General features: G+C 33.7%; 4 protein-coding genes and 3 long non-coding RNA genes across 10 annotated transcripts; 3 read left to right on the top strand and 4 right to left on the bottom strand.

Moving 5' to 3' along the window:
- The first annotated feature begins 896 nt into the window (after positions 1-896).
- Positions 897-2,033, top strand: LOC129301045 (uncharacterized). Its single transcript, XR_008590889.1, has 2 exons — positions 897-1,652; positions 1,751-2,033. It is a non-coding gene; the product is annotated as an uncharacterized LOC129301045 (long non-coding RNA).
- A 2,235-nt stretch (positions 2,034-4,268) lies between these two features.
- On the bottom strand, positions 4,269-6,113 carry LOC129301044 (mitochondrial import receptor subunit TOM6 homolog). Its single transcript, XM_054939621.1, has 2 exons — positions 5,851-6,113; positions 4,269-4,604 (listed from the first exon to the last, which is right to left on the bottom strand). The coding sequence occupies exon 1, from the start codon at positions 6,027-6,029 to the stop codon at positions 5,865-5,867; it is 165 nt and encodes a 54-aa protein (XP_054795596.1). The 5' UTR covers positions 6,030-6,113; the 3' UTR covers positions 4,269-4,604; positions 5,851-5,864.
- Positions 6,114-10,031: 3,918 nt separating this feature from the next.
- Positions 10,032-11,835, bottom strand: LOC129301049 (uncharacterized). 2 transcript variants are annotated; one of them, XR_008590892.1, is made up of 3 exons: positions 11,696-11,835; positions 10,832-11,560; positions 10,032-10,736 (listed from the first exon to the last, which is right to left on the bottom strand). It is a non-coding gene; the product is annotated as an uncharacterized LOC129301049 (long non-coding RNA). The 2 variants fall into 2 exon arrangements; XR_008590891.1 differs by having other exon boundaries at positions 10,832-11,700.
- Positions 11,778-14,132, top strand: LOC129301047 (uncharacterized). 3 transcript variants are annotated; one of them, XR_008590890.1, is made up of 2 exons: positions 11,778-12,777; positions 12,942-13,078. XR_008590890.1 is itself a non-coding variant. In XM_054939624.1 (2 exons), exons 1-2 carry the CDS (start codon positions 11,921-11,923, stop codon positions 13,022-13,024), a joined length of 705 nt encoding a protein of 234 aa, XP_054795599.1. In that variant the 5' UTR covers positions 11,778-11,920; the 3' UTR covers positions 13,025-14,132. The 3 variants fall into 3 exon arrangements, 2 of the variants coding, with proteins under 2 accessions (XP_054795599.1, XP_054795598.1); XM_054939624.1 differs by having other exon boundaries at positions 11,778-12,568; positions 12,968-14,132; XM_054939623.1 differs by having other exon boundaries at positions 11,778-12,568; positions 12,942-14,132.
- Positions 14,133-14,278: 146 nt separating this feature from the next.
- On the bottom strand, positions 14,279-15,929 carry LOC129301048 (non-symbiotic hemoglobin-like). The gene is made up of 4 exons (XM_054939625.1): positions 15,702-15,929; positions 15,475-15,589; positions 15,208-15,324; positions 14,279-14,854 (listed from the first exon to the last, which is right to left on the bottom strand). Exons 1-4 carry the CDS (start codon positions 15,812-15,814, stop codon positions 14,711-14,713), a joined length of 489 nt encoding a protein of 162 aa, XP_054795600.1. The 5' UTR covers positions 15,815-15,929; the 3' UTR covers positions 14,279-14,710.
- Positions 15,930-16,026: 97 nt separating this feature from the next.
- On the top strand, positions 16,027-21,126 carry LOC129301046 (pentatricopeptide repeat-containing protein At1g80880, mitochondrial-like). Its single transcript, XM_054939622.1, is given in 4 exon segments — positions 16,027-17,904; positions 18,099-18,753; positions 18,756-18,921; positions 19,634-21,126. Coding segments are annotated over 3 exon segments (1,590 nt in total). The 5' UTR covers positions 16,027-17,904; positions 18,099-18,353; the 3' UTR covers positions 20,658-21,126.
- Positions 21,127-25,013: 3,887 nt separating this feature from the next.
- Positions 25,014-25,873, bottom strand: LOC129301050 (uncharacterized). Its single transcript, XR_008590893.1, has 2 exons — positions 25,760-25,873; positions 25,014-25,487 (listed from the first exon to the last, which is right to left on the bottom strand). It is a non-coding gene; the product is annotated as an uncharacterized LOC129301050 (long non-coding RNA).
- Positions 25,874-26,876: the final 1,003 nt, after the last annotated feature.

Here is a 26,876-nt window from a genome sequence, read left to right as displayed (position 1 = left end):
ATGCAAAGGTTGACTGAAAGTGTTTATATTTTCTTTCTTTGTTTATTTTTTTATTTTTTGCCGCCTTCCTTCTAATCTGCATCTTCAGGTTGCGGGGTGTGTGGAAAGGGAGTGGGGTGAGAGAGAGAGGACAGTGAAAGACACGTGTCAACTTTGGTGAATTTAAGGCGAGGAGCTTTTTTGCAGCGCGGAGCCTGCCAATTTCCACGGTATTTAAGCCTAAGACACGTCATTGATGATGGTACAGTGCTATAATTATATAATTTATTTAATTTGGCTCCACAATATTATATTTATATTCCCTTGACCCTATCATTAATGACTGCCCCGGTCATGTAGTGCTAAATCACTTCATTGGTCAGTCTAGTTGGTAATCGCCAATGGAAGCTTAAAAAGACATTCAATGCCCCCATTTATGAAAATTAGCATTTTAATATTATTATCTGTTCTTAATCAGTCATGTCATGTGTGCACTTTTTTCAAGCATGTTCAAAATCTACTATAACAAAAATACTAGATTTTGAACTATTTGTTCAGAAGGTTTTTAAAGATTTTTTTAATATATATAATGAGTGTCTCAATATTTTTAAATAATTAAATAATTTTTGTTTTTGTCTTAAAAATGGAGAAAATATTAATTCTGTATTTTACTCCCCACTATTATGATATTAATTGTGATATTATTAGAAAAAAATAAAAAAATATTGTTATTTTATGTAATTTCATCTCTAATAATTTTTATTGATATATATGATTTAAATTAAACCATATTATAAGGAAAAGAAATATTGTACTACTTGATGCCAGATCTGTTTTTTTTTTTTTTTAAAAAAAAAAGAGGATGCCAGATCTGAACAGCGAGCAAAATATATATATATATATATATAGAAGGAAATTGAAAATTGATCTGTCAGAATATGAGATCTGTTTTTTAATTGGACATCGGATTTGGTTAGAAACTAAGCTCCCAATCACTTGTCGAAACTATAAACTCATGCTGACCTAAAATCAGATATTAATTTGAGCCTTTAAAAGACTCATCGAGGCTAACTTTTGCTAGCTAAACCTTACTATGAAATAGGTAACAGATGTCAAATAATTAGAAAAAGAGGATAAGATTGTCAACAACAATAATCATATTCGGGAATATATTTTTACTAAGAGAACATTTCAATTCAGCAGCTCCAAGTTATCCCATTAAAGATCAGTCAAGACTTCCCCTTCCAGGCTTCCACTTCCTTTTCAAGGTATTCCTGAGAACAGGACTTATTGATTATGCCGCTGAGTTAGAAAATCGACCGACAAGCACATACCAAAATTAAAAAAACAATTGATATTTCATTCTCAGTGATCATATATTTATATGCTGCCCAACAACAAATCTTCAACAGACTCCTAATGTCTCTGGTCGAGAAGCAGTGCTGAAGAAACCGAATGGGTCCTATACTTCAGCTGGGAAATGGGCCCCATGCTTTGGCTAGAAAATGGGCCTCATGCTTCAATTAGGCCAATGCATCATGGGCTTTTGAGAGGAAATAAACAAATGAGTCCAATTTGTGATTGTTTAGAAAGGAGCATTCATCAACAGGAGAATCACAATCAAGGGTTAAAGCAAGGTTTTAAAAAATCAGACTGGTGATTAAACTGAACGGGTATTAATTTAAAGATTAATGGTCTAACTGTGATTAAATAGTGGTTGAATGATTTATGATTATTTTAGTTTAACCTGTAATTATATATGAAATTGCAGATGGTATAAATTCGGTAAAACCTTCCCCTTAGCTAATCAGGTAGTTTCAATTTGTCGGTGATGAGGACGGAGCTCAAGCTTCAACTCTAGATTCTGATCTCACCTTCATTCCCCAGCTAATGAAGCAGTTTCAATTTGTCGTAGCAATTGTAAAATTCTCAAACTAATCTCTTTTGACATTCATCGTGCGAACCACAAAGATAAATTCTTTCTTTGTACTGTTCTTCATGGTTTCGTAATTCATTCCTCAATATTCAAAGGGATTGGTTTGATGTTTTCTTTATTTTCTTCTGTTCATGTTCTTCTCTATCGTGGATGTGTTCCTAATCCTCCTGCATTCAGCATTGTATTCGTTTTCTACATTTTACCTCACTGTCTCGTTCTGAGTTTTGAGTCTCTAATCCCCGTTATTTATGAGCCCATTTGTAGTTTCTTAGCATTATTACCTTTCATTTCTAAGGGGCATTTCAATGCTATATGGTTCGTTCTCTATGCTAAGCTCACAATTATGTTCCTGTAAATGGCGACTCAACTCCTTAAGCGTTTTCCCTTAACATCCCAAGCTTGCAAATCCTTATTTCTCTTCTGTTACTCTTCATCGCCACCGTCCTTCGATGAGGCCTCCACCACTCAAAGTGCCATAACCACCGTCGTTTCTATCCTCACCCACCACCGTTCAAAATCTCGTTGGAGCTGCCTCCGTTCTCTATACCCCAACGGCTTCGATCCTGACTATTTTTTTCAAATCACACTCCACCTGAGGAGCAGACCCCATCTCGCCCTTCAATTTTTCGGCTTTTAGCGATTCCCGCTGCAACCACAACCTCGCCTCTTATTCCACGATCTTCAACATTCTTGCTCGTGGCCGTCTCAAGTCGCATGCCCAAGACATCATTTGGTTAGCTATTTGAGCATCGAAATTGCAAGAGGATGATGTCGAAGACAATCATAGGTCAGCCCCCTTAAAGGTATTCAAGAATCTTGTGAAAACTTTCAGAGATTGTGGGTCGGCTCTATTGTGTTCGATTTGTTGATCAAAGCCTGTTTGGGATCAAAGAATATTTGACCCTGCAATTAAAATCATGAGATTATTATGGTCCCGTGGGATTAACCTGAATGTCAGTACCTTGAATTCTTTGATTTATTGCATTTGCAAATTTCGAGGGATTGAAGGATATGAAATTTACAGAGAAGCCTTTTGGTTAGATGAGGAAAGCGAGAAAGATGGGAAGAGGGATGGGGAAGTTAACCCGAATGTGTATACTTACAACACATTGATGTTATGCTGTTACCAAAACGATTTGATTGAGAAGATGAAAAAGATTTGGGATGAAATGGGTGAATTAAACTGTGTTCCCAGTGGTTATAGCCATACTGTATTGATGGCTGCATCTTGTAAAGAAGTAAGAATAGAAGACGCTGAGAAGTTGCGGCAAGAAATGAGAACTAAAGGCTTGGAGCCTGATGCAATGAGTTATGAAAACATGCTTGGTCGATTTTGCAAGACTGGACAAGTTGAAGGGCTGAATAATTTTTCAGAGAAATAGCAATGGATGGTACTGCTTATAAGCATATCATCAAGGGGATACTGTAATATAGGAGAGAGAGATTCTGCTATTCTTGTTTACAAGGACACATGTAGGAAGGCTTTTTAAGCCAGAGGGTTTTAACCACAGGCTTGATGATTGGGTTACTTTGTGATAAGGATGAGGCAGTGGAGTTTCTGAGGCATGCGATGGATAGGCTTGACTTGTTCCCCAAGGAAACGAGTTACGAGGCCGTGATAAAGAGGCTGTATTATGAGGGAAGGATGGAAAAAGCATTGACGCTCCAAGCAGAGATGTTAGCAAAAGGGTTTCAACCAAATTCAGATATTTATATTTCTACTTTTAAAAAACATAACTTTAAATTTTTATACTTTTCTTACATTTTGTCATTAATCTATGTGTTTTTTTCTCTATTTTAAATTTTTACACTTCTGTTTTTCATATTTTAAATCCCTCCAAAATCCACACACTTTATTCATGAAAAAACATAAAATAATAAAAAATAAAAGTGTAAGAACGTAAAATATAAAAATAAAATAAAATATAAGAATCAATAGTAAAACGAACAAAATACAGAAATCTAAAATTATATTTTCCTTTCTATCTTTATGGTTTTGTCACCTAGAGTATATCTATATCATTATCATTGAATATCTTTTTTCGGCCAACCTCTTTTTATTTAATTTTAATCCATTTTCCATGGAGAAATATTACACGCTTTCGAAGTGATAGTACTTGTAACAGAGGGACTTGCTTGTTGTATTAAGCTAAAGGTTATTAATAACGAAATTGATTGATGAAATTTTATAAAATAGGTAATAATATGAGGTTATTTGAAGCTATCAATTTTCTTTTTTCAAAAGGGAAGTTTGTCAATTTAATTCTTAAATTTATCTATTAAATTAAAGAACTATTTCCAAATAAGCAACTCTGATTAAACCCACAAAGAGTTGGCCAAAAAAAAAACGAAAGAAAGAAAGAAAATATTAAACCCACTAAGAAAGCGAATGGAAAATCCGTTTTGTCGGTAAAGCATGCAATCTAGTCCTAACTGAAACGACACCATTCTAAAATAACATGACCTTTAGCAGCAGACAGCTGTTTTATGAAGAAGCTATTCTTCATGCCTTTTCACAGAAAAACAGGATTCATCATATTAAAGTGTCAAATAGCCACATTCACGCAGCTAGCCACCTTAATAATGGAAATCTACACAAACTTGAAGTCAGAAGTCAGAACATATGATAGCTTACACCAAAAATTCCTTCCACAGCCCAATTTCATCTTCTCCGCAAGACCAACTGAACCTATTGAAACAGAAAATAATTGCATAAAACTTTCCATGACTCTCATTTCTCAGCAGCAAGAAAAAACAAGAACTGAGACTAATAAATTTATGCATTTAGATGCATTATCCATACATTCCTGAATACCTCTAGCAGAAAATACGAAATAACATGCTTCTGAAGCTAATGAAGCCACTAGTTAGTAAGATGCCAGTACTGGCATGCCAGAGTTTGAATTGTCTCAAGTTGTGGAGTAAAAACCAATCACCGTGACCAAATTTCCTAATTTTATTTGTCTGTTTTTCAGGTGATCTCAGAATTTATTCAAAATAACTCATTCTCCCTCCACAAATTGACAGTCCAAACTCAGCTTACCACCCGCTCCAAGCTTCCAAATGTACATATTAATATATTATCTCTCCTGACCTCTGCATGAGCAAATGAACTGTGCAAGTTTGCAAGTCATAAGTATCTCATATAAATCCAATCTTAAATCCAATATAAAAGGATCTTCTTCTTCCTTATGCAAACTCTAGACCGCATCAGCAGTTTTCAGCACTATCCTTGCTGTTGTTATTGAACAGGAAAAGATTATAATGAGACCGCAATTATTAAGGCGCAAGAGGAGGAAATGGTTTTTTTTTTTTTTTTAGGGGGGGGTGTTTGTTTCAGTACTCCATAATTGCTGCTGTTACCATTGGCCGGATACTTAAAAGACATAGACGAGAAGGTTAAGTGTTTATATCAGTATGGAGTTTGTTATAGAGCGCAAATCGGTTGGAGATCTCTGGCGGTCCTGGCAAGTACTAGAATTTACTTTGCTGTTTTGATTTTTTTTTCCTATTTTCTGGTTCAGTTTTATTTCAAGCATGTAAACTGGAGTCGAACATATTACAAAATGATGGCAAAAAAATAGTGGATAAATCACACTCTTCAACTAAGATTAAACTAACATTCAATTGGTTGTCAGTGATCCAAATTAATATAATTATATCACATGAATCTTGAATTTAGTTCGAATTGATTTTAATTCTTTGTTATGCAGATTGAGTGCGGGAAGATCGTCGACAATCCTAAAACAGAAGAACATGAATAGAAGAAATTGATCCGCGGAAAGCAGCATACCAGCCCGAGAATAACAAAATCATGACAAACGACACAGAAAGAAATAGTTGATATTTATAGGTCACACGACAAATGTCAAAACAGATTCATTAGAGTTTGAAAATTCTACAATCATTACGACGAACTAAATTTGCTTGGTTACCTGGAGGTCAGAATCTAGAGTTCAAGCTTGAGCTCGTCCTTCTCGCCGATGAGATAGTGGAGGACGTAAGGGGTGACTCGAATTGCAACGACCCAAGCACTGAACATGGCGACATGAGATTTGAGCTGCTTTAGCGCTGCAGCCTTGTCAGGCTTACGCATAAACATTCCAGGAAACATGATTCCTTCGAAGAAGAGGTATCGGTTTCTTGCAGTTTGCTTAAACCCTAGATTGGGATTCTAGTGTCCTTCTGCTGATGAATTCTCCTTTTGCTTGACTACACCTAGGGCCCGAAATTCTATACCAAGTCAAGAGCCCGCCAAGTATAGGCCCAATCGAAACATAAGCCCAATTTACCAGCTCCCCAACGTAGGTCCATTTTCCCCTCCCCACGTTGTCTTACTTTTAAATTTAAAATCCAATCCAAGGTACATATTAAATCAGAACTTTTGCCCAAACAAAATAGAACTTGGCTGGTCAAAAAACAAAAACAAAAACAAAATAGAACTTGTAGTTTTAGATCTGTGGGCCCCATTAAACCAGGAGTCATTTTTCATGACATGGTGTATGCTGTATGCAAGCAGATTTAACATGACAGTGTGTATGCAAGTTGCATGACAGATGACACTATGACATCTAAAAATGAAATATCATTTTCCATGTTTTGCGGTCATTAAGTTTTTTATCAACAGGAATACCCTGACCGGAAGTTTAAGGGGTCAAAGTTTTGATGCAACATGTTCTTTATAGTTAATAGGGTAAATTCCAGTCTCTGGATGAATAATTCTCTTCAAGAATATGTGTGAATTGGATAATTTGTTGAGAAAATTGTATTAGTTACCCATTTTAAAGTATTAGAGTACAAGTCTAAAGTATTGGTTGCCTACCCATTACCAAAACAAAGTTTTTGAATTGGAGTCGATTGTGAATTTTAGGCATATGAAAATAATATTTGAGTTTTAAAATCTTTGTTATTAAGTTTTTAAATAAAACTACAATACTTGAATTATTTTTTTATTTAAAGCAATATTACATCATTAGAATCTCCAAGAGGATGTTATCAAAAAATTTAAAAGGAATTTACGTATTATATGCTTGTTAAGAAAATCAAATATAAAAAAAAATTATACATACCTATATCTAATCAGAAAAAGCTAATATAACATCCACGAGAGAGGATTACAAACTACTTCTGGATTTCCCTTGATAGATGCGTAATAGGTAAAAATACTTTAGTATTTGAAAACGAAATGAAGGAGAACATAATAAAGAATTCAATGATGCTACAAAAGATAATTGGGAGGCACAAAAGCATTCTAGAAGCATCGGCAACATATATATGATTGCTTAATGATTACCTTTTACCTAGAATAAAAGGATTACTTGGTTTGCGAAACCGTCCGATAATTGAGTGAAGTAGACTTTCCGCCATGGCTAGAAAGCTATTCTCAAATAATTTGTTCCTACTACATTGATTGCAAATGCTTAAAAAAAAAAAAACAGTGCTTTTTCAGCATCTATATCTATATAAATTTAAAATTTTTGGATGAACCATAAATGAACAGTGATTTATTAAAAATGTACTCACTTTTTTTTTTTGTCTTGTATTTTGTAACACTATCGGATAATAACAGTACCATCCGACTTTTTTATTTTAAAAAAAATTGTTACCAATCTAACATTTTCTTTCCTTTGTTTTTTTTTTTAATTTTCAAATGAGTATGGTACATTTGAAACTTATACTTGAAAATGAGAAAAAATATTTCGTTTTAATTAATGATACCCTCTTTTATTTTTTAAAATCTATATGAATATTTTTTTAGTATAAATAATTATAAAATACAAGCCCTTATTTTATTTTTAAGATTTTATTTTTATCTATTTAACCATTAATTGACCATTAAGTTACGTTTGTTAGATTAAAATACCATTATTTAAATATAAATATTGTCCAAAAATCATTCAAATTAAAAAAATAAATAAATTTTTTATTATTCAAATGTATTTATTTTGTAACTTTTTAGAAAGTTAAATATATAAATTGGTCAAAAAATATTCAAAGACGTAGTGTATAGACTCAATAAAGAAAAAAATAAAAAAATATTTTTTAATAATTTGGGGTAGTTAAATCAGTCTAAATAAATTCAAAAGCTAAAGGTGTTAAAAGTTAAGCTCGACTATAAATTTTTTATATATTCAGATATTTTAAACTTAATATGAATTAAAGTTGTAAGGGTAATGGAGAAAATGCAATATTTTAATAAACTTGATTTTTTTAAAAAATAAAGTAATATGATTTAAAAAAGTAGTGTGTAGGACCTACACAAAAAAATATGAGCGGGGTCTACATTTATAAATTTTAAAAATTTAAACAAAATGTAAAAAATAATAAGATTTTTATATTTTGAGAGATCATGTAGGATTTTATATTAAAAATTGATGGTGAATGTAAGATTTTTAGTAAAATAATAGTCACTCCCTCCATTCAAACATATGAGGCATTTTTAACTAAATCTCACTCTCAATAAAGTAGTTGTCTACTTTCAAACTAACATTATCTTTTTATATTTACTCCTATTAAACACCTTACAATAAATAAAGTCATTTATCAATAGGAATACTTTTAAAAAAAGAACAATGATTACACCTTAAAAAATTAAAAATGCCTTACATTTTTAATCAAAGTAAATATTAGATATACAATAATTTTTTATATACTCCCTACATTAAAAAATATAAGAAATTTTTTAGGGATTGAATGTTAAAAAATATAAAGCATTTTTAGTCTTTTAAGGTGTAATTTACTGGCAAAAAAGAAAGTGTAATAATTACTTTTTTTTTAAGTGTCCCTATTGAATAAATTACTTCATGTTTATTTTAGGGTAAAACACCCTATTAAATAGGGATAAATAAGAAAAAATGAGATTAGTTTAAAGATAAATAACCACTTTATTGGGGTAAAATTTATTTAAAAATGCTATATATTTTTTAATGAAGGGAGTATTTATTATTAACATAGGGCAACAAATCAAAATAGTTTGTGTGAGTAGTATAAAACAAGTTTTTATTATATTCTTTGAATGGAGAAGGAATAAAAATTTATTATTTTATTGTTTATATGTAAAAGTTAATCATGATTTAAATACTTATGAAAAATATTAATCTAATCATGTGCCTTAAGTCTGAGCAACAAAAATTATGGGTTACAAATTAATCATATAATATTAATGAATTTATCCTCTACTGTACACCCAATCTTTTTTTAATAATCATTATATTATTTACATATACATGTTTGAAATATTACTTTAATAAAATTATTCCATTAGTTAAAAAGACATTTTTTAAAGGTTATTTTTTAAGAGTTAGATGTTAAGAAATATAAAAAAATTTTAATGTTTAAATATGTAATTATTGACCTTTTTTTTAAAAAAAGTCCATAATGAATAAATTATTTTATATTTATTTTAGTATGAAACACCCAAATAAATAGTAAATATGGAAAGATATTGTTATTTTGAAGACAAGTAACTATATTATTGAGAGTGAGATTTGGTTAACAATACCTTATATTTTTTAAAAGATGGAGTATGTATTTAATTTTTTTAAAAATACTAAATAAATTAGTTTGTATGACTAATAAATTTAAAATAAAAATTTAAAAGAATATATCAAGAATAGTAACTTTCAGCTAATGATTAGATAGGTGAAAATAAAAACTTATAAGAAGTCATATTCATGTTTTGTAACTCTTAACTATTGATTTTAAGAGGGATTCATATAAATTTTAAAAATAAAAACTAGTTATAATCAAGATAAAATAAAGGAAAAAAGTGATATATTTTACTTTAAGGATGTTAAAATAATTTTTTAATATTTTTATTTATTTTTATTCTCAACAACTAAAATATTGTCATGCATTGCACCGGGCATAAATCTAGTTACTATTAAAAGGTAAACTTGTTGGTATTTTTAATTCATTTTCTCCTTATTTACTTTTTCCACCCTGTTCAAGAATAAACTGGACAAAGAAGCACCAGGGAGATACCTATTTCACTCCATTATCACATGTTTGTGCCTTTTTTGCTTTAGTGAAATTCCTTTATAACAATTCCAAAAGAAAAATTGTTCCTTCTTATCCAATCCCCAGTTTCCAAACCTCCAAACAGTTCATGACAAAGAAGAGTAAGAGACAGTAAATTCCTTGAGCATAAACTACAAACAGTGATTCTAATATCTTTAACCTCGGCTCATCACCCTGACAAATCTATCTCATAAGATTCTTTGCTCATAAATGCAGTGACAATTGATCCGTTTTTCTACATTATATTATGTTTCAAGCAATTTTTCAATCTGATTTTCCCTTCCTCTATCAAGTCCACGCAAAATTGAAAAATTGATGTAGAACTGCAGTTGTAAGAGATAAATGGAAGGCTAAAATGTAACAGCCCTCCGCTCACCCCGCCTCCCTGAGGTCTTTTGCGGTGCTGGACACTCTCCCCCCAAGCCCCACAATAGGACGACCCCACCCCTTTCGGTGAGCATCAGAAGACAAAGGTTCCGTAAAGGGTGGGAGAAGGTATACCCAAAACTACTGCGGGGAAGCCTTTGTCTTCTGATGCTCACCGTAAGGGATGGGGTCGCCCTGTTGTGGGGTCTGGGAGGAGAGTGTCCAGCGCCTCGGGTGACGATGAGATTTCGAGGAGGGCTGTTACATAAAAGAAAGTGGGAAGAAAAAATTTCATTCAGTTTTGAAAAAGATAGAGCAGAGAACAACAGCTTTTCACTTCAATCTCTTGAACTTACAAGTTCTGCAGAAGACTTGGAAGAAAGTACCCATACAAATAAATGACTTGTATAAACCGGAAGATTCCTGATATCTGTTTCTGTACCAAAAGAAACAAAATGGAAAACGGTCAAAAAAAGTAAAGGTTCAGAACAGAATAAAGAAAAGAAGTTGCAGGAAAAAAAAAAGTAGTACCTGGACCTTAATTATAGGTTCCTTTGGGTTGCTTGATTCTCCCGATCTTCAGTTAAGTTCTTCAAACAGGAGATGCTGCTGGGCACTGACACAAGGGTATTGATTCTCCACAATCATTCACCTTGCCCACTATGAAACATCTATCTCCTTGTACTGAACCTTGCAGCCATTATGCAATTTCTTCTTTCTGCTTTATGTCAGGCTCAAATGGTATTTGAATCAACTTGTACATATCTTGACTAATCCAACTAATCCACTAGTGTGGTTTGATTAAAGGTGGGTTATTCAAGTTATTACCAAGGGATTCACAAATAACGTCTTACAACTTAACCCCAAAAGATTAGGATAGCTGGAACCTGAACATGAAATGGTTGCATTCTTTAATCTCAATGCTTCGCTTAGAAAAATCCCAGACATAATGTTCAATCCAGCTCATTATGCTATCAATATTAAAATCTATTTAATACATTCAAGAACAGTTCTTCCAATATGCTTACGGGTAATAGGCATATACTGGATGAAGATATAAATGGATGAGATCACCAAGCAGATAAGAATTTCTATCAGAAAAACAAAAAGCTTAGAGAACTACTGTTTGAAAAAGAGATTTATTCCCTTTTCTTTTCCTTCCAAAACTTTAATTACAGTGATTGCGTACATGTTATTGTTGCCCATCATCGTTAACTTTCAATTGCTTCTTTAAAATGAAGAAACTATCCCTTGAATGACCTGCATACCAATCATTTCTTAGTAGCAATGCACATCAAAAACTTGTGCAAAAAGGTTGCTGGTTAGCAAATCTTTAGACGATAATGTAAAGTAAAAATGGGTATATATTCTTTCGTGGGACACCACTTAATATACCTTATGCTTTGCCTCGTAGGCTTCTTGATCACACAGGGGATTCCCATAAAAGCCGTTTAGAATTCACCTCCATTCCCGGAGGAACGACTTCTTTCCAATTGCTTCAATCATAAGCCAATGTTCAAACTTCACATCACAACTTTCTAGCCTTCAAAAGCATCCTGATCACCCATCAAGCAACAAAAATCGAGATCATACCCTTCATATCGTCCATCAGTTTTCTTAATGTATTCCTCAAGCAAACCTCAGAAATACATAGACACGACCATGAAGAACAGTGAGATATGCCATTTCGGTCATCCTCAACACAAGCTGAGTTTCGAGTACTCACAATTCCCATTCAAATGTGATGGCTGCAAGGAAGTAGGGATAGGCTCGCGCTACAAATGCTCCATTTGTGACTACGACCTCCACATGCACTGTGCTTTACCTTCCCCTTCGATCTACCATCCATTCTACCCTAAATGTTCGTTCCAATTCCTCTCTCGCCCACCAGGCGACATACCGCGATTCTGCAACGCATGCGAGAAGGGCATCTCAGGGTTCGTCTATCACTGCCCTTCTTGCGGATTCGATCTCCATCCATGCTGCGCGAAGCTTCCAATGGTGCTCGACGATGGCGAAATGAAGCTGTATCTGTATCAGAAAGTAAGCTCGGCGTGTCACCGATGTGGGAGGAAGGGGCGAAGCTGGAGTTACAGATCAAAGTGCAAGAGCTACAATCTACACGTGGCTTGTGTGAGGGAGATGGTGGTGGAGAGTTGGCCTGAGATTTATATGGGAAGCAAGAAACGGAGCAGATTAGAGAATGAAATTCCTAGCTTGAAGAACACGCTTCAGAGTAGCCACAGTAGCAGCAGAAGCAAAGGAAAGGTGAGGAAGTGTTGTGAGATGGCGGGGATAGCTGTTCAGTTCGTTGTGTCGGCGGTGTTGGGAGATCCAACGGCCCTCATTGGTGGGGTCGTTGGGTCCTTGATATCACGTGCTTGATGGAGTAGCGTGATAGCGTCCAATGTTTATTGAACGGCTCTGTTCTAGATTTATACATCCGCTGTGTGTGTCTGTGTGTATTTTACACTCACGTAAGTATTGGCCCAATATATATATATATATATATATATATTATGTACACACGTAAGTCGGAAGGTAACGTAACGGTCCAGATTTATCTTTACATGACAAGTTACCATGTTACATCCTAAGTGTGGCGTTTTTGTTGCTAAATATGGTTTTAACTTTTAACCAGGAACTTTTGTTGCTATCTGTGTTCAGCATGAACTTTCTGTTACTTGCAATTCCAGTGTTCCTTCATTTGGGATGGGAAGATAACGACATGGAGCATCATGGAACGCCTGTGTTTTTACTCAGTTTGGAGTTTCTGCAATACTTTCTAACGGTAGTGTGATCACTTTTTTGTTTCTTAATTTGACTAGATCTCTTTCGTTGCTGAGAGTTTGAAACTAACAATCAGATAGTTTACGGCTCCATGAGCAACGCAGCTTTCATTAATGTTCTCTCTAATACTATTTATAAGCTAGATAACAAAATTTTTGAATCATGGGATGTCATTGATTTTTTTTAAAAAAAAAAGGGTTATTAGTTTCAAAGTTTTTGCTAAAACATGTTAAAAGTAAGTTGTAAATAGAATTAAATGGATTAAAATTTTGATATTACAACTTTCCAATTCTGCATAGTAATTGCAATATAGGAAAAGCTCTAGGCTGTGAGTTATGATTCATGCTATTCTATTCCTATGTATAAACTGTCTTTTATAAGATAGATTGATTCAAATATTGTTACAGTACTATTCCTTTTCAGTTAATTTTCGGATCGGTGAGTCCTTTTCAAAAAAAAAAAAAACAAAGAAAGAAAGAAAGAAAATCATTTGAATATCTCGTGACATGGGATGGGGATAGTCTTTCACGTTAAGAGGTTTCATTTTGGTCCATTTCACTTGGTCACCTTCTTGCCCATTCTATCACAGACCCACAACAATCACATGGGTGCTAGACTACTAGTGCATCTTCTCAATACACAAAAAAAAGGAGGAAACCTTTTGGATACCACAGTGCATACCAATTCAAGTAAACTATCGAAGTAGGACTTATTCTATTAGGCTCCTCACCAATTTCAGGCTATCGACTCCACCACTGCACATTAACTCACCAAAGCCTCATGTGGTTCCCACTGACAACTTCAATTGAATCATATATATTTCCTCTTGCCACCCTATCCTCATATACCACTTTCTCTGTATGAATTGTATGCACAGAGCATCAAATTCCGAACCCAATACCCAACCAAACGTTTCAACCTTGTGTCAGAAATACTCAAGAGTTTCCGAGGAACATGTTGAAAGTAGAAGAGTAGCATAAAACAGGGTTTTGATGTTCTTCAAGATGAGTGGACCAGTTTTATCTGTCTAAATAAAATTTAGCCAACTAGGACCAGCTTAATCAGCAAAATTGAGCTGTATCAGTACAATTTTTGTCTTCGTTTTTTGGGGGCTAAATTTTGCCCTAAAATTAGAATAAACTATAATTTTCTCTAAATTTGTAAGCATAATCAATAGAACAATAAACATAAAGAAAGCCATCACATCACTAACAAAAATTACATCCTTATTATCTTCTAAAGTGGTTCAAGGCAAGCTTTCCAACATAAAGAAGATAATAAGATAATGCATATTCATACAACATAATATTTCAAAGGAAAAATAACATCTAAAGATTTGACAAAAAACTTATGTGTAGATAAGAACTAATAACAAGTCTTATTTCAAAGAAAAAAAAGAGCTCATGATCTTATTTTAGCAATAATTTATTTCACATTGATCATTGTTAACCAATGAATTTCTTGTTAGATCCTTGGATGTGATTCTTGTTATTTCAAAACACTTCGACCAAAAACACTAGCTCACTGACATAAATTCGGAAACCCTGGACTGATTAAGGTGGCACCCTATCAAACTTTTTGAACTCGAGGGAAAATGACCATGCAAACTGTAGAGATAGTCTAAGATGAAGATGAAGCTTTCATTTCAGCTTTGATGGCAGCAGCCAGCTGATCATAAGCTACTCCCCATGCATCCTTCATGTCTGGTAACCACATTTCTGATACTGCTTCTTTTATGGTTTCCAAAAGTGCAAACTTCACAACCTTAAAAACAGGGAAAATTAGGTTATACATTGATCTTGTACAAAAGAACTCTCCATTCAGATATGTTTTACACCTGATTAAGTAGATTCTAGGTAAATATAGTGCACTTCTATCATCCTCTATAAATGATTCATTTATTTTATCTATTTTTGGTGAATGAGATCTATCTGTCTATAAATTTCTTTAGTAGTAAATTGAAAGAAGAATGGAATCCTAAAGATACATCTGCCGGTGTCAGTAGAAAGGCCTCATTTTTAAAGTAAATTCTCAAGTAAAATACCTCAAATTACTACACAAAATTTCATCTTTAACCATGTCCACTTTTCTGATCAGCGAACGATTAAGTCAAATACCTCAAAATGCTCATCCACCACACCGCTTTTGAAATGAACAGCGCCCAATCTTTTCAAGTTGGATTCTCTTACTGTGACTTTACCAGCTTTCCGCAGCTGAACTGCCGATTCACACGTCTGCAAATATCCGTTGAAAGAAATTTAGCAGAAGACATATTGTATGGAATATAAATGATGCTAGAGCTAGAATGGGATGTATATGAACATAGTAGTTTCATCCATATGGTAGAGTAAAATCAATGCAGGTCAAAAACAGAGGAAGCTTACCATGACAAAGACATTCACAGCATGAGGCTTGAGCTTCGGGTTTTGCTCCAAAGGGACTTTTGAATCTCTCAAGAAGGAGAACAAGTTCTGAGCCGACGGGGCAATCTCAAATATTCTAAGTTTAAACCAAAAATAAAATAAAATAAAAGAAGCATAAATCGTCATTAAGAAGGCAGCGAAAAATATAGTTGAAATCAAGAAGAGGATTCAGTAAAGGAGATCCCTACTTCAAGAAAAATTTGAGAGCGATCTCTGCAGAATTCTTCTTCATTACGTCCCATGACTTCACCACGAGGTCTTCTTGCTCTTGGGTGAAACATATTCCCTCCGAGGGGCTCATCTTCTGGGTAATCCAATGGGAATCAATGAAGTTGAGAAATTATGGGGTTTGAGGGTAAGTGGGGGATGTTGCGGTGAGATTTAAGGAAGGTGAAAGTGTCCCTTGAGGGCAATGGCGAGCCATTCTTGCCATGTTGGACTGGGATGCTTCGTGGTGGGCAATCAATTAATTAGAACGAGCCAAAAACTCGGGAACGGGAGATCAAATGCTTCGAATTTGATAGTAACGTTGCAGAAAGGGAGGGACGTGGCGACAAGTAAAAACAACAAATAAATTAAGTATTTGCGTAGAGTTTTTCAATAATATTATAAGCCTTTTCGTCCTTTCGAGTATTATGTTGAATAAAATAATATATTTATTGCAGAAAAGGCGGGCTCAAAACTAGGTGCTGCCACCGTTAGTTTACCTCACATAAGTCGTTGACTCTCTGACTCTTGGTTGCATCAGCCATGAACTCACAAATCGATTTTTTAATTTGATAATATATTGTTTGACTCTTTCCAATTTCTCCATCTTCCCCTCGAAGCTATACAAAATGAATATGATTTTGTGCACCATTCAATAAAAATAATCTAAAATATAACCATAATTTGAAAAAAAAATAAAACACTTTAATAAAAAAGAAAATGGTTGGAATTCAATCTTTATATAAGTATCACAAATTTAGTGGATAGATTTACCCTCACCCTCATCACCTGAGAGAGATTATGTTGTGTTATCAGTGATTATACTTATGTTTTATCAAAAAAAAAAAATGCATGCATATTAGAATGATGAAAAAAGATATTTTTAATTATATTTATATTATTTTTTATCAGAGAGCACAAAATATTGTGGCATGCTCGGAATATTTTAATAATTTTCTTTTTCCAACTTGACGAGCAGTGAATGTTTCAGGGGACATGATGGCAAAATTTTCCCCTCGCATCAACATAGGATCAATACTTGGTTTTCAGGAGGATGCTGGGCAGTAAAATTTAAGAATAAATATTTCCTCCCTGCACTACTTTGCTTTCAATGTAAAATAACGAGAGAAACTTGATGTGGTAGTTACAGGTGTCCAGAGTTGCTCGTCGCAGACAAGACAATCTTCGTCCCAGAATGGAGCTCAATATTGGCGTTGCATTAAAACTTTGACCCGTTAGACTTCCGGTCAGGTTATTCCTGAGCACAAACCCAGAGATTATATCAACGGCTATTAAAATGACCCAGCAAAAATGGAAAATAATTATATTTCCTTTTTAGAGGTCAGAGTGTCATACAACTTGCATTCACCATGTCATGAAAAACGACCCCTAATTTCATGGGACTTAAGCATCTACAACTACAAATTGTGAATTTGTTTGAAAATTTATTTTGAAAATAATTTTTTATTCTCCAAAATAAGAGAATAAAAAAATCTATTTAATAATGTATTTTCAAAAAGTATTTTAAAAAATAAAAAATAAAATATTATTTTGAAGAATAAAAAAATAAAAACAACTTTTAAATGTTCTGTGATTATTGTTTTAAAAAATAAAAAAAAAAAAAAAATATTTATTTTTATTATTTTTTTATTTTCAAAATATATTTTATAAAATATTAATTTTTAAAATAATAAAATAAAAATAATTTCAAACAGTCTCTGCATGTTTCCGCAAAAGTTCTATGTACCTTGGATTGTATTTTAAATATAAAAGTAAGACAACAGGGGGGAAAAAAGAAAAAGCTATGTTGTGGGGCTGGGAAATTGGGCTCATGTTTCACTTAGGCCTATACTTGGTGGGCTCTTTACGTAGCCCTAATCAAAATTGGGCTTTAAACCCAATGTGTAGTCAATCTAAAGGAGAATTCATCAGCAGAAGAATACCAGAATCCCAATCTAGGGTTTAAGCAAACCGCGAGAACCCGATAACTCTTCGTCGAAGAAATCACGTTTCCAGGAATGTTTGTGCGTGAGCCTGACAAGGCTGCAGTGCTGAAGCAGCTAAAATCTCATGTTGCCATGTTCTGTGCTTGGGTCGTGCAATTCGAGTCACCCCTTACGTCTTCCACTATCTCGTCGGCGAGAAGGACGAGCTCAAGCTAGAACTCTAGATTCTGACCTCCAGGTAACCAAGCAAATTCTGTTCGTCGTAATGATTGTAAAATTTTCAAACTCTAATGAATCTGTTTTGACATTCGTCGTGTGACCTCTAAATATGAACTATTTCTTTTTTCCTTGTTTGTCATGATTGTGTAATTCTCGAGCTGGAATGCTGCTTTCCGCGGATCAATTCGTTTTATTCATGTTTTTCTGTTTTAGGAATGTCGATGATCCTTCTGCATTCAATCAATATATTAAAGAATAAAAAGAAATTGGAACTAAATTCAGGATTCAGGAATCTCCTTTCTCGTTCGAATGGAATTAAAGTCCAAGCAAACAACCAAACGCACTTGTCATGGTAATCCTGTTTCCATTTCTTGATCTAATGTGTTTATTTGACATCAACCAAACGGGCGATCAAAGACTTTGTGACCTCTCTAGTTGCATCTCGGTTCAGAGGTATCAACTGAGCCTATGGCCTTATGGTCTTTTACGAGAAGGCTTTCACTAAGGCACTTTCAACTTCTTCTTCCTCGCATACTTCACCCATCAAATCTCACAGTCACACCTCACCATCTCTCTCAGGGTTTTCAGCAAACAGTTTCCCTACCGTCTCACTTCCTTAAACCTTCATTCTCTTATCACTCTCGAGCTCTCAGCGATCCCATCGACTTCAATGCTGATAAGTTCCATTTCCGTGGGGATCCAAGTGACCCAGTTCTACAGCAGTTCCTTGAATTGCTCAGAAAGGTCGATTATAGTTCATCACAAGCAGAGGCCATGGCCTTTCTGGATGGATCAGGTATCAAAGCTAATAGAAATTTAATTGGTTCGGCGATTTGGGAACTGAGGGAAGAGTACGATGCTGCTTTTTTGCGTTTAAATGGGGTAAGAAGTGGAATTGCAATGATGAAAATGTTTATCAATTGATGATATGGGTCTTGGGCTATCATCGGAAGTTTTCTACTGCATGGGGTTTGATTCAAGATATGCATCGGTCTTCTCTATGTACTCGGCAGGCTATGCTTATTATGATTGATAGGTGAAATGGCCTTTGCTCTTGAAAATCTTTCTGGTTCGTAGAAGTTTTTGTTGGTGTCATTATCATGGTTAAAATGGAGAGTCAGTTACAAATTTTCTCTGGCACTTATGCCAAACATACTTTTTCAATTTTTCAAATAAAATTTTGTGAAATTATCGGCTTTGTTAAAGATCATCTGGGTTGCATTCAGTGACAATAACACTATAACTTCCAAGTATTTTGGTTCTGTGAAATACTTCTCAGTAGTTCCTTTTAATAATGTATCTCATCTACAACTTTTTTTAAAAATGTGGAATGAATCTTTATATTTGTATTATTATGTTAAGAGGTACCTCATAATAGGAAGCATCGGACTGATTTTAGTTTGATCTCCTTTGATTGACTCTTATCTTGCTTGTTTACTTTCGTTTTTTAATGGGTATTACACCAATAATCAAATCATATTTAGGTTAAGAAGTCATTTTTTGTCTTGGCTGTTGGAATCATTTGAGTTAACTAGTAACTACGCTCATTTGTGGTGATCCTCCTTATTATTTGAATATTAGATGTTTATTATTCATGTTCTAAATTTGATTAATCAACCTCATTGTCTGTATATTTTTATATCTTCCTTGGGGTATTGTGTTGGTAAATATATGAACTCTTAGTGGCATCTCAATTCCATCAATAACTTTTGTTCGTTTGTCCTCTTTTGGCATTTTGCTTCAATTAGATATGCATTTGGAAATGACTCAGCCAAGGCTATTCAAACATTCAACTTCATGGAGAAGTTCAGAATGACCCCTGATAATGAAGCATTCCATGCTTTTCTGCATGCACTTTGTAAGCATGGGCACATTGAAGAGGCTGAAGAGTTTATGCTTCTGAATAAGAAGCTCTTCCCTCTTGAGACCGAGAGTTTTAACATTATTCTGAATGGGTGGTGTAACATATCCGTAGATATACTTGAAGCGAAAAGAGTTTGGAGAGAAATGTCGAACTATTGTATAACACCAGATGCTACCTCATATAGCCACATGATTTCTTGCTTTTCAAAGACAGGAAATCTTTTTGACTCGCTTAGACTTTATGATGGGATGAAGAAAAGGGGTTGGGTCCCTGCGATGGAGGTTTATAATTCTTTAGTTTATGTTTTGACTCGTGAAAATTGCTTGAAGGAAGCTCTGAAAATGATAGATGAGATGAAAGAAGGTGGCTTGCAGCCAGATTCTGCCACCTTTAACTTAATGTTACTCCCTCTTTGCAAAGCAAGAAAGCTAGTACATGCAAGACTGTTATTAAATACAATGGTAGAGGAGAATCTTAGACCGACGATTGAAACCTTCCACGCATTTCTTGAGGGAACAGATTATCAAGGGACATTGGAATTTCTTATTAGGATGCAAAGTGACAGTTTAGGGCCTAATGGGGACTCCTTTCTTATAATTCTTGAGAAATTCTTTAAGTGGGAGCAACCTGTAAATGCATTAAAAATTTGGCAGGAAATGAAAACTTTTGAAGTACTGCCCAGCTGTATGCACTACAGAAGAATGGTTGAAGGGCTTGCGACTTGCGGGTGGCTAGTTAAGGCCCGGGAATTTCACAAGGAGATGATATCAAACGGATTTTTGGAAGATCCAAGGCTAAAGAAGCTCTTGCTGGAAGAAGTGTTTGATAGTAGCGACAAAGGTAGACAGCATGTTAAAGTGACCAAGAGCGGTAGAAGCAAAAGCAAGATGAAACAAAAGTATCCATGAGAGGCTCAAGAAGGAACACAATCTCACAAAAGCTGCCGTGGTTTATCTTGCTAGCCAATCTTCGACTGTAATGAATGCCATAAGATCAAGTGCCCATATTGGTCAATAATATGGTGCTGCTGCTTTGCAACAGGTTCTTACTATCGATGTACATCTGTAGCAGCGCAATTTTTTGCCCCTTTATAATTGGGCAATTCTTGCATGCATCATGTCCATGCATCCAATGGGTGAGATTGTGTCTGCAGATGAAGAGCTCACACCAAGACCCAGACACAAGAATTTTCCCACCTGTCCCAATCTTTGATTATTTTGGTTTCCATAACAAGAGCATATTTACTGAAGACATGGGATAGATTTTTTAAGAGAGGCTGCTGTTGTATATTTGGCATCTTTCAATTATGGATGATATGAATATAGATCCGATCTCATCAGGACATTCTCGTTATGAAATTTTCACCCCTCTGGCTCATTGCAGTTGGTTCTTTTTATTATGCTTTCACCTTTTGGTCATCCAAAATAAAGCTGGTCTTTCAATCTTGAGGGAAAGTTGGGTATTTTTCCTTAGAAATGAGCGCTTGTTATACTAAACTAAGTGTGCCATTGGATTAAAAAATTTACAATTGAAATTAGGATTTAATTGAGATTAAAAAAAATCAGTGAATATAATGTGATTTATATTTAGATATGTATATATATATATATATATATTTTGACAAAAGTCAATTAGATAAATTTAAAATTTATTTTGATGATTTAAGGTATGGGTCACTTGAAATTATCAATGATCAAAGTAAACATGAATTTTTTAATATATTTTTAGATATATAAAATAATAAAAACTTGATTTCAAAATTCATTTCTCACTTGCATCCTGAACCTTCTCTCACCATCCTCATCGTCTTTAATCTCATTATTGTGACCCTCTCTTCTCTTTCACACAATATCACCTTCATCTTCTCCCTCCCTCAGCTTCACGACTCTCCTTTCCTCCCTCATGGCAGTGATCACCCTTTTCTTCTCCGTGTTACCATGAAAGATGCATGAGGTTGGGGGGCGCTAACTTAAGTTAAAATTTTTATCAATCCAACAATATTTTTTGAACTTTTTAGTTTCTAACTTCAGTTTAATTTATTCTAACTAAGGTTAGAAATTGATCCAAACATGCTATAAGTGTGTGTTTGAATTAAAAAATTTATAACTGAGGTTAGAAAAAAGTCAATTGATGTAATATCATTTATGTTTAGATGTATTTTTTTTAAGTCAATTGAATAAATTAAAATTTGTTTAAATGATTTGATTAAAAAGTCAGAAATAAATGTAATTTTTTTTGTATTTATACTTTTGATTAATTAATAGGTAAACATAATCAACTTAAATTTACAATTAATAAGTAAAAAATCTTAAATATTTAATAATGAAAAGCTAAAAATAAATTCATAAATTACAAAATATTTAATTGATATGATTCACAAGTTGATCTTTAATTATATCACGAGCATAATACATCTATTTAATGATCTGAATAGATTTGACAATAATGTTTTACTAGTATCGATATCTTGCTCATGAAATTGTTTTATGATAGTTAAAATTTATTAGATAATTATTTGAAAGAGAATTTACGAAAATGAGTTAAGTTTTAAATATATAGTACCTAGTCATGATTTTTTTTAAAATAATAATTGGGTAGTAGTAATAGTAATAGTAATAAGGTTACATAGGATTAAAAAATAATTTGTTTTCCCACTTAAAAGATTTTTAATCATCTAAATATTGAGATTTATCTTTACAAGTGAAGTTTACTCCTTTGAATTTTATGGGGGCATTAAGAAATGATAGAAAATTATAAAAAGATGATTTCATTATTTATGAAATAATGAAATATTATTGTTAAAATTATATAGGAATTATATATTAAAAAAAGTAAATTAAGAAAAGAAAATTAAAAAAAGAAGAAGAAGAAGTCGAAAAAATGGCGGGACCCACTTTTACATTTCCCCCCTCCCCTTCCCATTTTCATTTCACTATCCTCATTGCCTCATCTTCTAGCATGCGTGATAGCTTTGTTCTTTCATTAGGAGCTTTCAAGATCTTTTATGTTTCATTTTGATGAAGGAGGTGGAGGTCGAGAACCATACTTCAAAGCAGGGACACTCTAGATGAAGGGGGAGGGTGATAGCAGTACAACTCAGGACGAGCAACACACAAGGTGGAGATTGGCTATCGGTAGCAGCAACGACTGTGATCTCTCGTCAGATCCAGCAGACGTGGGAGAGTGAAGGGCGAGCCAGAGCAGCCATGAGAACGGCAATGAAGAAGGAGGCTTGGGACAACATGCTTGGGTAGATAGCAAATAAAGAAGAGAGAGAATAAAAATTTAAAAAGCATTAAGCTCTCAATGTTCATCCACTTGGATGCCCAATGCTGTTGAAAAAGCTTGGTGGATGAGGTTTGTTAAAAATGTTGCTTTGGATCTTAATTATGATTGTTTTTTTTATTATTCAAACATAATAAATTAAACTTTTAACATCCTCACTTAAGTTTGAGCTATCCCAACTTAAATTAGGATTTAATCCAAACATGCACTAAAAATTACCACTATTGAAGTATTAGGTTTTTTACCCTTTATCAATCAAGGTCAGTCACACTGGACTACTAGTGTTCTTTTGGGCTTTGTACGTTAAATTTTGTACACTCTCACAATCACACGCAAGACATATCATGAAAGTTAATAGGGAAAGAGATACGTTTAGTTACAAAACTGGAGGACATTACAGATCATGAATGACTTTTTTTTCATCTTGTTATCAAAGCTGATTATGTTTTCTGATCTTTAAAATCAAAACAGCAATATGCTTTCCTGGTTAGCGCCTGTTAAATCGTGAGAATTTTTTTCCCCCAAAATAGCGATAAAAAAAATAAATAAAAGTAAACCGTTGATGTGCATGTGTAACCTAAGAACGCATACATATACGACATAAAATCGTGAGAATTTGTTGAGACTTGAGAGAAATTGAAAAAAAAAAAAACAATTTCTACCAGATACTTCCTTGTGCTTCATGGCTTTCTTTGTGGCTAACTCCTTGCTTTCTTTCATTTAATAATAACATTAGACATTGGGAGAATCTTAATAAAGGGCCTTTGACCAAATTTATTTACATTTAAAATTTTTAAAATTTAAAAATTTTACTGCAGTTTATAGAAATTGATTTGACATTAAATTAGATAAATGATAAAATTGTCCCTCCTTTAAATTAATATCATAATTTCTTTACTTTACTTATTCGTTACCCTTTTTATTTTTCATTTACTTACATAATATTGTTAATTATTCTACTTAATTTATTTTTATTTTAGGTGTTTAAATCATCTTAAGATAACTTATTGATTTCTATATTGTATATTGTTGATTTACTTATGGACTATTATTAATTACCCTACTTCACTTATTTATTATTAGACTTTCATTGGATTTTATTTTAAGGAAAATAAATAAGTGAAGTAGGTAATCAACAATATTCAATAAATAAATAGATAAATGAAGAATGACAGTCTTAATATTAATTTAAATGAAAAATAATTTTATTATTTTTTTAATAAATTTAATATCAAATTAATGCGAATGAGATTTCAAAAATTAAAAACTTTAAATGTAATTAAATATAGTTAAAGAATTTTTATTGAAATTATCCCTTAGACATTTAATTAATAGTGTAGTGTATGTCAATAAAATAATGAGGCTGGTTCGAAACTAGGTGCAGCCACCAGGATTGGACCGTTTGGTTGCGTAAGCCATGAACTCACGAATTGACGCTTTTTGTCCATTTTTATTTGATTGATTACGTTTTGTTTGACTGTTTGAAATTGCAAAATATAGGTTATTTCAGGAACGATTCACTATTTTTCTTTGTCTTCGTAAACGCTGGTCAATGCAGACAATAGAACAGAGCTTTATCAAAATTCAAAACCAAGACAATTATTAAAATAAGCTGGCTCAAGTTGGACACAGCTCTTGCATTGATCCATTTAGAACTTTACACTACCGTCCATCTCAATGTTGTTTTATGTTTGTTTTATATAATATTCTTAGGACTAAAAACCCAAATTAATCTCGTTTGATTTGGGCTGTTTATATGTATTTCAATTTAGTTTAATGAATTTGATTTTTTTCCAAAAATAAAAAGAAATTTCTCCATTTTCCCAGCTAAACTATCACATGATGCATGTGATTTTGTACAATATTCAATAAAAATTATCTAAAAATGAATAGAATTTAAAAAATAAAATACTTTAATAAAAAGAGAAAAAGTTTCATGTAAAAGTTCAATATATTTATTATTAAAAAGTCACACGAGATATTTCAACAGAGATTATGATTGTATTAGTATAACTAAATACTTGTGTCAAATACAAGGAGCCAAAAGTAGCTTTACTAAAAGCCATCACTGACAGAAATTATATCTTTAATTTATTAACTCCAATTATTCTTAAAAGCTAAGATCCTTTCCAAACTGGTACAAAAGCAACATTAATGGCTATGTAATAAGCAGGTTTATGCAACAGAATATTGCAAACACAACGATCCAAACACTAGCTCAATGACATGCACGCAGAAACACTGGACTGATGACGTGGCACTCCATCAAACATTTTGAGCTCCAGAGGAAAGTACTACACAAGTTGTAGAGATGATCTAAGAGGAAGGTTTCATTCAGCTTTAATGGCAGCAACTAGATGATCATAAGCTACTCCCCATGCATTCTTCATGTCCGGCGACCACATTTCTGGTACTGCTTCTTTTATGGTTTCCACAAGTGCAAACTTTGTAACCTTAGCAACACCAAACAAGATTAGGTTTACATTAATCTAGTAGTAAAGAACTCCTAATCATTCTATATTGACGCCTGGATAAGTAGATTCTTGGGTTAGGTTAGTATAGTCTGTTTCTATCATCAACAAGATGCAAGCATAAGTGAATTCTTATATGTTTAGATTTTAGTCTACATGTCATTGGTATAAATTTCTTTATTATGTTGAAGACTTTAATAGCAATCATCTGAAAAACTTCGTCTCTACTTTAACCATGTCAACTTTTCTGATACCTCAAAATGCTCATTCACGACACCGGTTTTTGAAATGGAGAGCACCTAATCTTTTCAAGGTTGAATCTCTCACTGTGACTTTACCAGCCTTTCGAAGCTGAACTGCTGATTCACCACGTCTGCAATAAATAAAATATCCGAAAAGATAATATATATATATATATATCAGAAGACAACGTATAAAATCTGAATGGTGCTAAAGCTGTGATGGGTTTATATATGTGAAAAACAGAGTAAGCTTACCATGACAAAGACATTCATAGCATGAAGCTTGAGCTTCGGGTTTTGTTCCAGAGGGACTTTCGAATCTCTCAAGAAGGAGAACAATTTCTGAGCCGACGGGGCAATCTCAAATATTCTGAAATAATAATTAAAAAAATAATCGTGTGATAAAAAAGGCAGAGAAGATGAAGTCGGAATCAACAAGAGGATTCAGAAAGGAGATTTCCTACTTCAAGAAAAGCTTGAGACCCAGCTCTGCAGAATTCTTCTTCATTACTTCCCATGACTTCACAACGAGAGCTTCTTGCTCCTGGGTGAAACAAATTGATCCGCGGATTCGCCCATGTTGGCAAGTAATAGCAGGATTTGGTGATGTCGAGAAATTATGGTTTGGTTAGTGGGGTGAGGATTGCTGTGAGATTTATAAGGAAGAAGAAAGTGTCCCTTGAGGGTAATGGGGAGCCATTAAGCTTTGATTAGGTCCATTAATAAAAAGTTAAAAACATGCCAAAATCAAAGGAACTCACATACTTTGCCAGCAACGTCGCGTCAGGGAAAAGAAGCGGTGAACCGTAAGTGGGAAATTTGAGAAGATTTTTTTTTTAATATTATTTATATATATTTATGTAGAAAAGGTGGGTTCCAAACCAGGTGCCGCTGGCGGCAAGACAAAACCAGGATCGTACCGATATGCCACGTCGGCGGATTGGATCGTTGACTCTGGGTTGCGTCAGCCAGGAAGTGGCAAATTGATGTTTCTGTCTGATTTCACCTGACCTGCTTCACTTGATGACCGTGTTCCTTTCAGAGATAATTCTTGCACGACCACACGTGCGCCTTTCGGTCAGTTCAATAAAAAACATGCAAATTATTTTTGATAATTTTATTTTTTGAA

This window comes from Prosopis cineraria, unplaced genomic scaffold (assembly GCF_029017545.1).
Source record: "Prosopis cineraria cultivar Desert tree isolate PC_DT_omini unplaced genomic scaffold, ASM2901754v1 PC1864, whole genome shotgun sequence".
In the NCBI taxonomy this organism is placed as follows: domain Eukaryota; kingdom Viridiplantae; phylum Streptophyta; class Magnoliopsida; order Fabales; family Fabaceae; genus Prosopis; species Prosopis cineraria.
The sequence above is the reverse complement of the archived record's forward strand: the minus strand, read 5'-3'. Positions and strand labels throughout refer to the sequence as shown.

Excerpts from the sequence above, each read along its gene's own strand:
- LOC129301044 (XM_054939621.1), bottom strand. The coding sequence starts at position 6,029 with ATGTTTCCTGGAATGTTTATGCGTAAGCCTGACAAGGCTGCAGCGCTA.
- LOC129301047 (XM_054939623.1), top strand. The coding sequence starts at position 11,921 with ATGTATTCCTCAAGCAAACCTCAGAAATACATAGACACGACCATGAAG. Across the intron at positions 12,569-12,941 it reads GCAGCAGAAGCAAAGGAAAG|GAACTTTTGTTGCTATCTGT; the intron begins GTGAGGAAGTGT and ends ACTTTTAACCAG.
- LOC129301048 (XM_054939625.1), bottom strand. The coding sequence starts at position 15,814 with ATGAGCCCCTCGGAGGGAATATGTTTCACCCAAGAGCAAGAAGACCTC. Across the intron at positions 15,325-15,474 it reads CTGTGAATGTCTTTGTCATG|ACGTGTGAATCGGCAGTTCA; the intron begins GTAAGCTTCCTC and ends GGATATTTGCAG. Across the intron at positions 14,855-15,207 it reads TGGTGGATGAGCATTTTGAG|GTTGTGAAGTTTGCACTTTT; the intron begins GTATTTGACTTA and ends CCTGTTTTTAAG.